General features: G+C 32.5%; 1 protein-coding gene across 2 annotated transcripts in view; it reads left to right on the forward strand.

Annotated features, from left to right (window-relative positions):
- LOC142318976 (protein GDAP2 homolog) overlaps positions 1–13849 on the forward strand; it is a 322594-nt gene that overhangs the window by 90390 nt on the left and 218355 nt on the right. For both annotated transcript variants that reach the window (XM_075355719.1, XM_075355728.1), the window contains exon 5: positions 2086–2218. In XM_075355719.1, coding sequence (XP_075211834.1) covers positions 2086–2218 — 133 coding nt within the window. The remainder of the gene's footprint in view (positions 1–2085; positions 2219–13849) is intronic.

Genomic DNA, 13849 nt, shown 5'->3' on the forward strand with positions numbered 1-13849 from the left:
GACCAGTGTTAATTATATGCCAGTATATTAGTTCGATCTGGCTGCTGATCTGATGGCTAGAAGGTCTCATAAACTGGTTTTCTTTAGGCCAAGCAATGGTTTTCTGTTAATGGTCTATTGATTATTAAAGTAGAACTCAGCAGATGGAATTTGTGTCTAGGGAACTAGAGATTGATGCTGAAGAGATATGCAACTCTGATCTGACACATATCTGGAGAGCTGATATACAACATACATGTAGTAAACTCTTTCAGATCCTTTTTGTGGTGAGGAGGAATCTAAAAACATGTATAGGTGTTGTACCTATGACATTCCATACTTTTATGTAGGATTTGCCATATTCTTTGAGTAGCATATTTTTGTATATTTCAGTATTGTTTGACCTATAGCCTGCACATATACGGGAGCACTCTGAGCATGCATGTTCAGAGTATTTAACAATGCCATAAAAAGGCAGTAAGAATTACTCTTGATATTCCTCAGAAGGTGCATTGTAGACTGCTGTTTGTTAGGCGGTTCATGATTGTAATATTTTTTTTGTACATCAAAGTACATTAAAAGAAATATAAGTGAGACTAGTATTCAAGGGAACTAGAGCATAGTCACCTTACAAGAGGGAATTGACTCTTAATTCGACTAGATTTTTTTTTTTTAAATATAGAACCATAATGATGTTGTTTTCTTTAATATGCTTCCAGTTGAAGCGAGAGTGGTTTAAAATAAAGTTTATAATAACAGAGGATATAAACCAGTTTAATAAACAATTTCTATTCAATAAATGAATTTCTAGAGGCATATATGAGTATAAAAATAACATTTTGAATTTATTAATATCTGTTTTTGTGATTTTTTAGTTTTTATTTTAAAGAGATTTCATCTTCATGTTTGTTTGTGCTGTACTAAATTTATCACATTTTTGTCATTGTAAAGTGTAACAGTTGCTTTCACTGTTTATATTTTCTTTTCTTTTTACTTTTTTAAAAACTAGATCATTGACACATTCAATATTAAATTGTGGCAAAACAGAATTTTCAAAATTAGAAAAGCACGAGGTTTAACCAGGTACAATAAAAAATGTCTTTCAGTACACTCCAGAATTCGCCACTATAAGACGCTCGTTGTCCCCGAGGTACTGTACGCCTGTGAAACTAGTTTTCAAATTAAAAATGAGAACTAACCAAATAATTAAAACAGAATTCATGATCATCAGAACCTGTTTAAAAAAAAAATACCAGAAGAATGGGATTTGGCAAATTCCCCCTAACCAAATTGTATCCAAAGAAATTGAGTCTGTAATCAGCGCAATGAAGAGGAAAAATTTATCTTTTTTTCCACATCTTAACAATACCTGAAGGCCAAATTCTGAAACAACTGGTTTTCAGGAATTTAAAAAAGAAAACTAGTGGAAAATACGTCAAAGAAATTGGACTGAGGTTCAAGGATGCTTTTGACAAGACAAAAATAAACAACACTCTCAAAGCACACAAATTCTCTGCGGAAAAGACCCAAAGATGCTGAGAGGAGGTTACAGACAAAATGTGGAAACAAAGATCAGTTCGTCTTAAAAAGTACTGGCAGAACTGGAAGGTTAAGGCAGTGCACTCTTTGAAGGACACGGTAAATCAATTAACTAAGTGGTGGTCCAATGTGGCCTCAAAAAAAAAAAGAAAAGAAAAAAGTGTAACAATTGCTTCATTGTTTATATTTTCTTTCCTTTTTACTTTTTTAAAAAAACTAGATAAAGCAACATTGACACATTCAGTATTAAATGTGTGTTTATCATTAATGAATAAGGTTTTATTGTTAATAGTGTAAATAAAATAATGTAACTGTTTAAATATAAACCATAGAAATATTTTACCATAAAAAAAATTAAAGTTAATAGCTGTAAATAATCTACCCAAACTCAGATTTATGTTCATATTTGCCATAAATATTAACATTTGATGAATTTGGTTTAAAAAAAAACATGAGAACCAATATGTTAATGTTAGTATTTTTTTTTTTTTTTTTTTTTTTTTTTTTTTTTTTTTTTTTTTTACAAGTGTGTTTTATTAATATGTGCTTAATTTTTTATCATTTTAGAGTGCCGGACAGGTGAAGTTCGAGTAACTGAAGCATACAATCTTCCATCGAGGTATATCTTGCATACTGTTGGTCCCAATTATAACATCAAGTTTCAAACTGCCGCCGAAAATACCCTTCACTTCTGCTATAGGTTTGATTCTTATTAAATTTTATTTAATTATTTTTTGAACCCTTTCAGTGCCAAGTATATACCATGTATTGTGTGCTTTTGAATGAAATCCTATTGTCAGTATGGTATAAATTTTTTAAATACTCAATTTTAAGTATTAGTATCCAAATAATTCTTGTAACCTGGAATAATAGTTAAGTTTTTAATAGTGATCATTTTTTAATCAGTTATAAATTAATGACTGTAGAATTATTGGTTTTTATAATTCTATGTGCTCAAAAGTGTGCTTTTGTAATTTGGGATTGTAGTGTAATTGCAGTGTTACCTTTTTTATTGTTACAAATTTACCTGTGAGACATTGCTTGCAAAAAGGATGAATTTGACAAAACAGACTTTTAAGGAAATCTCATTTAAAGTATTAGATTACAACAAAGTAGCAACAGTGAGCTCGTTTGAAGCAAAAATCTACTACTGTTTGTAATGCTTGCCAATGTCAGATTCTGTTGAGTTCGCTTTTGTTACTGGCTTTGTGAATGGCTTTGATTAGTTAAGTGTACGACGTCGTAGACAGTTATTTTTTTATTTTTTTAATATTTAGTTTATTATTATAATAAAATACCACCATTTTATTTATATTCCAATTTTTATAAGATCGAACTAAAATAATGTGTATAAAATGCTGTACCGTTATTAATAAATATAATTTCTTTAAAACAAGAAAAGTAAACTTTTAAAAACAAGGTTTTCTTTTGTTCAGAATAAGAATGAATTTATCAAAAAGTAAAACAACGATCCCTACAAAGATTGTAGGGAAATTTCTAGTTGTTATATTAGTATCCCTGAAAGCCTCCAACCCAAAAGTTTGTTTATCAGCAGTTGTAACCACAACATCAGTTCTTGTACTGTTGTTGCGGTGAGTTTAGTGAGTTACTATGTTCTCAGATAAAGACAAAGCAAAGTGTGTTTTATTGATGGCTGAATTAAAATCCATAATTTTAGTTCAACATGCATTTTGACGTGAATTCGGAAGAGATCCACCACACAAAAATAACATAACACGTTGGTTCAAACAATTCGAAGAAACTGGATCGATTAAGAAAAGGAAACAACCGGCAGACCAAGTGTACCAGACGAAACGGTTGAACTAATTAGACAATCGGCAATTAGAAGTTCTGTCCCCCGTCGAATTAGGTATTCCAAAATCAACAGTTCACAAAGTTTTACATAAAAAACTGAAATTACACGCTTATAAAATCCAGATACTGCAGGAATTGAAACCCGATGATGGTGTAAAACGTTAACAATTTCGCTGTTGAAATGTTGGACAGAATAAGTGAAAACGAATCATTTTTAGATGACATAATTTTTACAGACGAAGCTACATTCCATGTGAATGGATATGTTAACAGACACAATTCACGATTATGGGGCTCTGTAAACCCACATGCAATTATTGAGAAACAACACGATTCGCCTAAAGTTAATGTTTGTTGTGGTGTGATGAAAAATCGTGTAATAGGGCCTTTCTTCTTTGCTGAAAAAACAATTAATGGAGTTGTGTATCTTGACATGTTAACCAATTATTGCTTTCCTCAGCTGGATAAACTCGAAAACATTCATCAACTTCATTTCCAACAAGATGGTGCTCCCCCGCACTTCAATGCATTGGTCACGGACGCTTTGAATGAAAAATTTTGAGATTGATGGATAGGCCGGCAAGGACCCATACTTTGGCCTCCAAGGAGTCCAGACCTGACACCTTGTGATTTTTTCTTGTGGGGGTACATCAAAAGCGTTGTTTATACACAAAAACTTTGCGACCTAAACTACTTAAAATACAGGATTAATGAAGCAATGACAACCATTAACGAAGAAATGTTAGCTAATGTTTGGAGAGGGAAGTTGAGTTTCGTTTGGACATTTGTCGAGCGACTAAGGGTGCACATATTGAAATTTATTAATTATGTAAAAAACGTTTGAGACGACAAATTTGAAAAATAAAAAACAAACTGTAAGTAATTCTGTTTTAATTTAAACCATGTTCAAAACCGCACCATTCGTTTATGATAACCCTATATTATCATAACATATAATCATATTATTATCATATAATAAGTAAATAAAGAAGAAAGTCAGTTTGTATATTTGTTTGTTTAGTAAATATCTCGACACCTAGTGGGTATAGTTTTCGCTAAAATCTTTCCTTTTATGTAACTAATATGTATACTGTAATTCTTTTTCCTATCTAAAGTTGAATAGAAATTGGATTGTTGGTGTTAAGAAGCTGTGAAATTTAAAAGCTTGATTATAATTTCTATCAAATTCAAAAAAAATATATGTTTCTTAAGTTTGCATTGGTTATTTCCCATTTTCTTGCAAACTTCTGCAGATCAGCAAAATTAGAAATTAAATTACTTCTTACATTGATTACTTTAAATGCAGTTTAATACATGTAATTTTTTTGAAATACATTTAGTGCTCCTTCAAGTACTCTTCAGTATGAAGAATTTATTTTTCAATATGATCAAAGTTGTGGTCACACGGCAAGTAAGAGTATATTGGCATCATGAAAATTTGTTATGTAACATAAATTTTATTTGGTGATTATTTGAAGACACGCCAGTACCACATTTAGGTTCTTCTCTGTGTGCAACATTTGTCACTAAATATAAGTAACAATTTAATACTTTGATCTAGAAATGAAAAAAGTGGTCAGTAAAACTTGATAGTCTAAATCTTCCTTTTGTAGTATTTAATTTTTTCCTACAGCTAATAGCCCTATCATTACCATACATTTTTAGCATATCTTTGGCAGCAATATAGATTTTGCAATATGAACTGCTCTTTCTGTTTCTGATACATTAATTTATAACACTGGTACTTTGTTAAAGCCATTAATTCAGAATCAGTTTTATCACATTTCTTACAATTGCCACTTTTTGGGGATTAAAACTTATATTTAAATTACTATTGAAATATTCTATAAAGAAATGTTTTATAACAGAATATTTTTCAGCATTTTGTATGGAAATTGTACAGTGAATTCAAATTAAGGCCTGTTGAAAGATATTTTCTGTGCAGACACTTTGCCTGGTTATAGTGGCTAGAAACTTTTGGCACCAATTTGATATATTCTGTAACACATTGCTGCCTTTCATAATTCATTTTTTTGCCAATATGCCTTTTCCATGTTTGTCTATTATATTTGGGCCAGTGGAATTTTGTTTTTTGAGCATTGTAGGAACTTATCTTTCAATAATACCATGGATAGTGTAAAACGCCTTGAAACAAACTGTATGTGTTACCACCTGTAATAATGTACAGTATTCTGCATGATCATTTGGCCTATTTTTTATGACTATCATTTATTTCTACATCATCAGGAAGTCAAAGTATTGATAAATAACATATTTGCATATTGTAGTTCACTATAGCCCAAAATTCACTAAATACTTTTATGATTATTTCTAATACAATATTCTCAAAACATAATAATTTTTATAAAAGGAGGAAGTTCATTCACCATTGAAAGATAACTTCTGTTTTATTGATTTTTTGTCTTGACCTGTGCTTCTTCTTTTTCGAGCTATTTCCATGTATTTTTTTTGTCTTTTTCCATGTATTAACATGTTTTTGATTAAATAAGCATTTTGTTTTTATTTAATCACTAGCTGACCCGGCAATGCTTCGCCATTGCTCGATTTGAGCAATAAATATATATATATATATATTTATATACATATAGATTAAATGAAGACATATATTCTGAATATTCAAACTGGACTGTAAGTGCAATTTTTCCAAATATCTGAACCCCAGTGCCATCTAGCTTCTTCTTTATATATATATAAATAAAGAAGAAAGTCAGTTTGTATATTTGTTTGTTTAGTAAATATCTCGACACCTAGTGGGTATAGTTTTTGCTAAAATCTTTCCTTTCATGTAACTAATATGTATTCTGAATATGAGCCAAATTAGTCCGTAAATATAATTTTTCTAAATATCTTGATCCCAGCACCACCTTGTGGGTTCAAACTAATTCAGAAACCTTCACAGGTGTGTACACAACTCGCCAAAGTTTCATTGCAATTGGATGAATGGTGTAGGAACACATACAGGACAAAAACAAAAATTTAATTTTATATATACGAGGTGTGATAAAAAAATACAGTGAATGAATTTTTGTAGCGGCAACTGCCGGTGCTACATCCATATGCTGTAATTTGTCCAATAGCGTGATCAACTGAGACAGGCAGGAACAAGTTGTAACACGTTCGAGCTTGCCAGTCAGCTGCCAGAGCCGCTAGAGTGAGGTTGTGTTCATCGTGTCTGTCGCGCAACATGGATTTTGAACAATGCATTAACATTAAGTTTTGTTTTAAGTTGCAAAAGAGTGTCATAGAAGCTCACAAAATGTTAGAATCGGTGTACGGCGATAATGTGGTAACGTTGAAGACTGTGTACAAGTGGTATGACCGATTTAAAAATAGAAATGAGTCTGTTGAAGACGAGCAGCGTGCGGGACGTCCAGTAACCACAAAAACAGTTGAAAATGTGCAAAAAGTGGAAACAATTGTTCGTTCAAACAGGCGAATGACTATTTGAGAGCTATCGGTAGACCTTAACATCTCCCTACAGATCCGTTCAAAGCATTTTGTGAAACGACGTATGAAGAAAGCGACCAATGGCTTCCTTCATCACCACGACAACGCGCCATATCACACCTCGCTTCTCATTCGCGAGTTTTTGGCCAAAAAAAGTGTTCCTGTCTGTCCATATCCGCCATACTCACAGGATTTAGCACCATGCGACTTTTGGCTCTTCCCAAAAATTAAAACTGTACTTAAAGGAAAACGCTTTGACACCATTGCTGACATTGAGAGGGCCACGACCGAGCAGCTGAAAGCCCTTCCGAATGACGCCTTCCAGAAATGCCTCCGTTCATGGAGTCAACGTTGGGATAAGTGCATCGAATTCTATGTTACCTTATTACTTTTTTTAATAAAAAATTATTCACCGTATTTTTTATCACACCTCGTACATTTATAAGATTAGGTGGCATTAAATAAATTAAAATTTATTTACTCATTCCTGGTCATTATCAAATAAAAATGTATTTGAAAACCAAGAAATTGTAAAAGAAATAATGAATGTAGTCAAACCATGTAAATATTTTGTAGATTAAACTCCATTAAGCATTGTAACTTATGAACAAAAATTTTTAATTTGCTAAAAAATAACTATCCTGCAGTTTTAAAAAAAAATAGACACTATAAGCATGGTATAGAAATACTAGACAGTAAATTGAATGACTGATTGCACAAGAATGAGAAACTCATGTAACTACTACTACTTATGATTGAAATTGATTGTAGCTGAATGCATCCCAAAACACAGTTCCCATAGCTTTGTTAAAGGATAAAGTCGTTTTTGCTTTTTTTTTGGAGCAGGTTGACCTTTTTAAACCCAGTTTTGACAGCTGGTTTTGTCTCTGGAGTGTAGTGATGGACCCAAGTCTCATCAATTGTCACAGTCGATTTAAAAATTCCTCTTGAATGTGCCAAAATAACTCGAGACAATCGCTTGAAATGTTTTTTTGGCACTGTTTTTGGTTGGATGTGAGCAACAAAATTAACTATTGTATTTGATGGAAAAGAGTCTCCTAATGTCATATAATGCTCTTCTTTAATTTCCTTTGCACTTAAGCCTTTCGGAAAAGAGTATTTAATTACTGCACAAATTTTTAGATTCTTCCATTTTCAAAAAAACACCCTAATTCTCCACCTTGATGACTATAAATACTATACTAAGTGATAAAGCGACTTGATACTCTTATAGAAACTAATGAAGAATGGAATCATGCAACAACGTCAAGAAATTAAGCATACTAACGGCATCTCTGTATGAGGCCTATAACTTTTTATCCCACCCTTGTAATCTGACCAAAATAGATTACATCAACATACCTATTAAAAGAATTAATACAAATAATAAACTAGTGAGTTATGAAAGAAAACAATAAAAAACATATTTTTTCCGGCAGTGGGATTCTCTTGCCCAGAAATGACTATTGAGCTTTATAAATACTACATTATTTTTTCAAATTAGCATTCATCCATTATTACTCAGAAGAGCCTAATACCTTATTCATGTCTATTAAGATTTTTTTCAGAGATTTATGATAGTGTTCAAAGTAATATTAATCTAATTTATAATGTTTTTTTTATATTTCTACTTATATTTGTAGTTTTTTTAAACTTATATTCTTTTTATTCTGTTTATTTTTAGTACCATTTTTCATTTTTCTAAAAAAATTACCGTGATTAGTAGTGTAAAAATTTAAGTATTTATTAAGTATTTAAGTTTTCAATTTTTTGGCTAATTAAATCATCTTCAGATTCAGTTTTCATGTACGATATTGTTAGAGAATACTGTTATATATGATTATATTTTTTAAGTTTATATTTCAATTACGTTTATTTAATATAACACTGCACTAATGTCAAACAATTACGATTTTAAAAAAAGCATTCTGTTTAAAAAAAAAATTGTTTTTACAACCTGATCGTTTGAAATGGTTTTCTCCCAAAAATAGCATCATAAATGAAAACAAAGTAGCTAGCTCTTCATAGTAGCTGTTTCAGTTTTCTGGAGTAGTAATTCTATTTCGAGAATACTCTAAATTGCTGCTACAACTTATCTCGGTAGAAATTTTTTTTTTGTGGAAGTATCTTGGAAATTGATGTGTGTGAAGTAATATAAAATGCTTACAGCTAAAGGCAAATTCACTGAACCAGTTTTTATGGATAACTGAAGTAACAAAAATGCTGGACCCACTTTACTGTTTGCTGTTGGACAATTTTAGTAGTAAATTACTTTAGTAATCATTGTTCCTTTAAAAGGAAAGTAAACAACTGCCTTTTTTCCACAGATCATTGTACCATCGTAATTATTCTGCAATTGCAGATATATATATATATATATATATATATATATATATATATATACATGTATACACATACCCAAATAATTTGCCCTCCTTCTGGTGCAGCAAGATTAAAAAAAAGTTATTTGTAATTAATAATACATAAAAAAAAATAATATAAACATGTAAAATTAATAAAATCGTTGAAGAATGTAAAAATTTTGAATGAATTAGTGAGCCAATCTCTGTGGCGGAATGACGCTCAGTCTTTCATTTGGAGGTCCTGGGTTCGAATCTCAGTCATGCATGATATGATTTTTTTTATGCTACAAAATTTCATTTCTACATCCCATGCATAAGCTACAAGCTTATGTAGATATCAAGCTAAAAATTATGGTCTAGATTGGTTTTGATATCAAAATCTTGCTGTGGCCAGAATTTTGATACGAATTCTGTTTAATAATAAAGCTTCTTATGGGTAATTGTACAGGGTGATTCACCAAGTTTACCAGTACTTTCTGAGCTCATTCTACAAGCAAAAATAATAAAAGTCAAACATAATAATCATGGGTTCAGAAAACTTTATTAGTGAATCACGACCAATGAAAGATTTTGCCCAGATTCCTGGGCAGAGAGTGAAATAAAACCTTACTGAAATTCTCCAAATACAAATTAAGGGGTAAGCTTTATGGTTTCTTATGCTTTTTGACCTGACAAATTGAATAAAACTGGTTCCATCACCATATCTACAGTAGTTTTCATAATCTTCGACATAAAACAGAAAATTTTTTCTCTAAAAACATGTTTTTTGTTTAATATAAAAATTTTGTTAAATGACTAATAAATGCATAAAATTTATTATCAAAACTTGTAGAGAATTTAATTCTGAGAAAATTGATGAAAAATAGCCCAATAAAAACAAATAGAGAGGTTCAAAAAATTTGATTTTATTATTAACATTTACCATATAAAATGAAGGTATTACATGCACAAAGAATTTTTGCTTTTCTACTATATCCAATGATACAAAAAGTAGTGTACTATTAAAAAAAGAGAAGAATAAAATAAAAAAACCAGTACTATTATTCAGCCCTAAAGTTTATATATTTGTATGTTCCTCAAATTCATGGTCAAATTGAAAATATAACAATTTATGATTTTATAAGTTTGTAACAAAGAAATTAGCCGGCCAGCAATGCATGTTATGAGTGCATTTCATGTTCTGCATTACTGTAGTGAATTGTTGCCAGTACAGTATAGTTAATTTAAGTGTGTGTGTGTGTGTGTGTGTGTATATGTGTGTGTGTGTGTGTGTGTGTGTGTGTGTGTGTGTGTGTGCGTGTGTGTGTGTGTGTGTGTGTGTGTGTGTGTGTGTGTGTGTGTGTGTGTGTGTGTGTGAAAATGCAACTACTGGTGCTGCTGCAGAATATCAAAGATGGTTTTCCTAGTCACAGAGTTGCAAGTCCTAAAACAATTAGTGGAACATTCCATATAATACAAGAAATGGGTACACTTCCCAGCATTAGTTCTTTTGGGATAATATCTACCTTGATGTAGTACCTGGGTTAGGATAATTGCTCTATGTATTTATTACCATTGGTTTAAATAATAAATGCAGACATATATCGCTTCATAATTAGGTATGATCCTTTAATATTTGAATTAATAATACAAGATTATGTATAAGTGTATAAAAATACTTTTAATGATTCCGTAAATGTTAAAGAATATACAGGTGGTCTAAAAGTTGCAGTTCAGCCTATTATTTCAGAAGTTGTAAAGAAAATGAAACATTTGGATACACCAATGTAAATTAGGTACGAGGGTGGGCCACCTTAGGGGCATAACAACAATGGCCACCATTTTGAATCGCCATCCATTTATTTAAATGGGAAAGGGGTCATGTGACATATCAAAACAGATATTCATAAAACGGAATTCATTTCTGCAATCAGATTTCACATAGCTGTTACGGTATAGGAGTTATTGGCATCCAAAATTGACACTGGAGGGCTACATGATGTATTAAATATGTTGATCATTTTATTGAATGCATAACTCCAGTCACTTAATCCAGTCAGCAAACACTTGCACAAGTACTTCTGATATGATTTCTGTGCAGCACAGTATGCTGTGCTGCACAGCGTACTTTGTTGCAGATTGTGAACATCACGAATCTTCTCTGTGTAAACAAGTTGCTTTAAATACCCGTACAAATAAAAGTCCATAGGTGTGATGTCGGGTGATCTTGGTGGCCATTCCACTGGGCTACGCCGACCAATCCATAGCCCAGGCAACTGGACATCAAGCCACTGACGATTATTTAGCCCAAAGTGTGGTGGAGCACCATCTTGTTGAAAAAATTAGGAGAATGTTCCATTTTCATTTAAAAGGGAAGGAAAGACAGTGTCTCTCAGCATGTCCAAGTACTGCTTGAAATTAAGGGTTCCATCGATGAAGATTGGTCCAACCACACGGCTACCCCATATTCCACACCACACCATAATTTTAACATCTCCAACAACATTGGATGGGTCAGTCCAGTGGGGATTTTCATCACACCAACATCAGTGATTCTGTTGTATCACCTCACCACTGACATAAAACATTGCCTTGACACTGAATAGGATACTCTGTGAGGATGTAGAGTTATCCTGATATTGACATAATGCCCATGTACAGACAACTTGACACTTGTCTGGGTTATTCTCATAAAGATTTTGCAGCGTTTGCATCCTAAATGGGTGCCGTTTGTTGCTATGAAGAATAAGTAGAATGGAGGAACGACTAACACCAATTTCACTTGCAGGACGTCGAGTGCTGCATTGTGGGCTCCTTGCAAAGGCAGCCAAGACCATCATCAAGGTTGTCTCATCAGTGGAAGATTTGGGATGACCACTACATCGCCTGTTGGACACATTTCCAGTTTCCTTGAATTTGGATATGAGGCATGCAACAGTGTTATGCAAAATCGGCAATCTCTCTGGGTGGCGCCTGTTGAAATCTGCTGCAACGACTTGACTAATTTGTTTACCAGACATCAGGATCACCTCAATTCGCTAATCCTGTGACAAAGCCATATATTTCACTTGCAAAAGAATAAGATTTTCAAACTTTTGGGTGCCAATAACGCCTATAACGTATTAGTTATGTAAAATCTGATTGCAGAAATGAATTCTGGTAAAATTTAAATATGTTTTGATATACTACATGACCTGACCCCCTTCCAATTTAAATAAATGGACGGCGATTCAAAATGATGGCCATTGTTGTGTTATGCCCCAAAGGTGGTCCCTCATATCTAATTTACATTGGTGTATCCAAATGTTTAATTTTCTTTACAACTTCTGAAATAAGAAGCTGTACTGCTATTTTTGGACCCCTCTGTATATTAAATTATATTTTGTAACTTCGTACATTAAGTCCATGAATATTGATAGAACAAGGCTGGAAGAAGACTGCCTGAATTTACGGTGTGGAGCTGGCTTATATAGTGTGTACAGAGTTGCTGAATTATCAGGAGCCAAGTGCTTCCATGAGCTGTATGAACTGTACAAACTGACTGAAAAACTTTTAAATTTTCAAGTGCTTTTTAAGTAAACTTTTAATAATGTGCACAGAGTCTGAACAAGTACTGACCTTGACCGTTCTGCCGATATTGATGAAACCATTATCAAGGCTACTCAACACCTGTCCCATTGGTTCAGAATTTTCCAGTCTATGGTATAGAGACACTTCATAACAACAAGCTGAATCCTTACCATAATCAGTGAGTACAACATTTTAAACCAAGATTTCTTCATTTGCAATATTGCAACTAGTTGAATATGAACTGTCAGTTGCACAGGTTCATTTTATTTACTGATGAGGCATCAGTTTACTCAGAATGCCATCAGTAATCATTGCAGTGAGCACACTTGGGCAGAAGTCTACCCACACATGACAGTAGAACTTAATTTCCAATACCAATTAAGCTTCATTTGTGATGTGGTCTAGTTTACAATCAGCTAATAGGACCATTCATTCTTCCAGGTTGTCTAAATTTTACCATTTACATGAAATTTCTTATAGAACAACGCCACTGCTATTAGAAAATGTTCCAGAAACATCTTTTCATGCATATACTTCCAGCTTGATTATGCGCCTCCCCACTTCTCTTGTGCTGTGTCGGCATACTTAAATGATCAATTTACAGAGTGATGGATTGACTGTGACAGGCCACACACCTGGCTACCAAGATCAACTGATCTAACACTGATTTTTGCGTTTGAGGTTGGATAAAATGTATTGTGTACAAGAGAATAGTTCATATGTGTGAAGAATTGGTTGCTAGTATTATAGATGCCACCACCCAAAATAGGAAAGTTGTACAGAATTGCAGAGAACAACACTAGTAATCTGAAAGCATGCAGCCAAATGTATTGAAATAGAAGGAAAGATTTTTGAAAATGTACTGTTAATTTTATTAATTGTATCGGTTGCATTTTTATTATTTTAGCATTCTAACAAATGTGTGTTAAATTCAATTTCTGTAGTTGATAACATTTAGTTTTCAATTAACCACACATCTCAGGAATAGTTGAACTGAGAATGTACAAGACTACACTTCATTTACACTCATACATATCATCCTCTGAAGAATTATCTAAACGGTAGTTACCGGAGGCTAAACAGGAAAAAGAGAGAGAGTTGATAACATTTAAAAGTTTTCATACAGTAAGTGAATT

The sequence above is a fragment of the Lycorma delicatula genome, chromosome 1, assembly GCF_047948215.1.
Source record: "Lycorma delicatula isolate Av1 chromosome 1, ASM4794821v1, whole genome shotgun sequence".
Classification (NCBI taxonomy): Eukaryota; Metazoa; Arthropoda; class Insecta; order Hemiptera; family Fulgoridae; genus Lycorma; species Lycorma delicatula.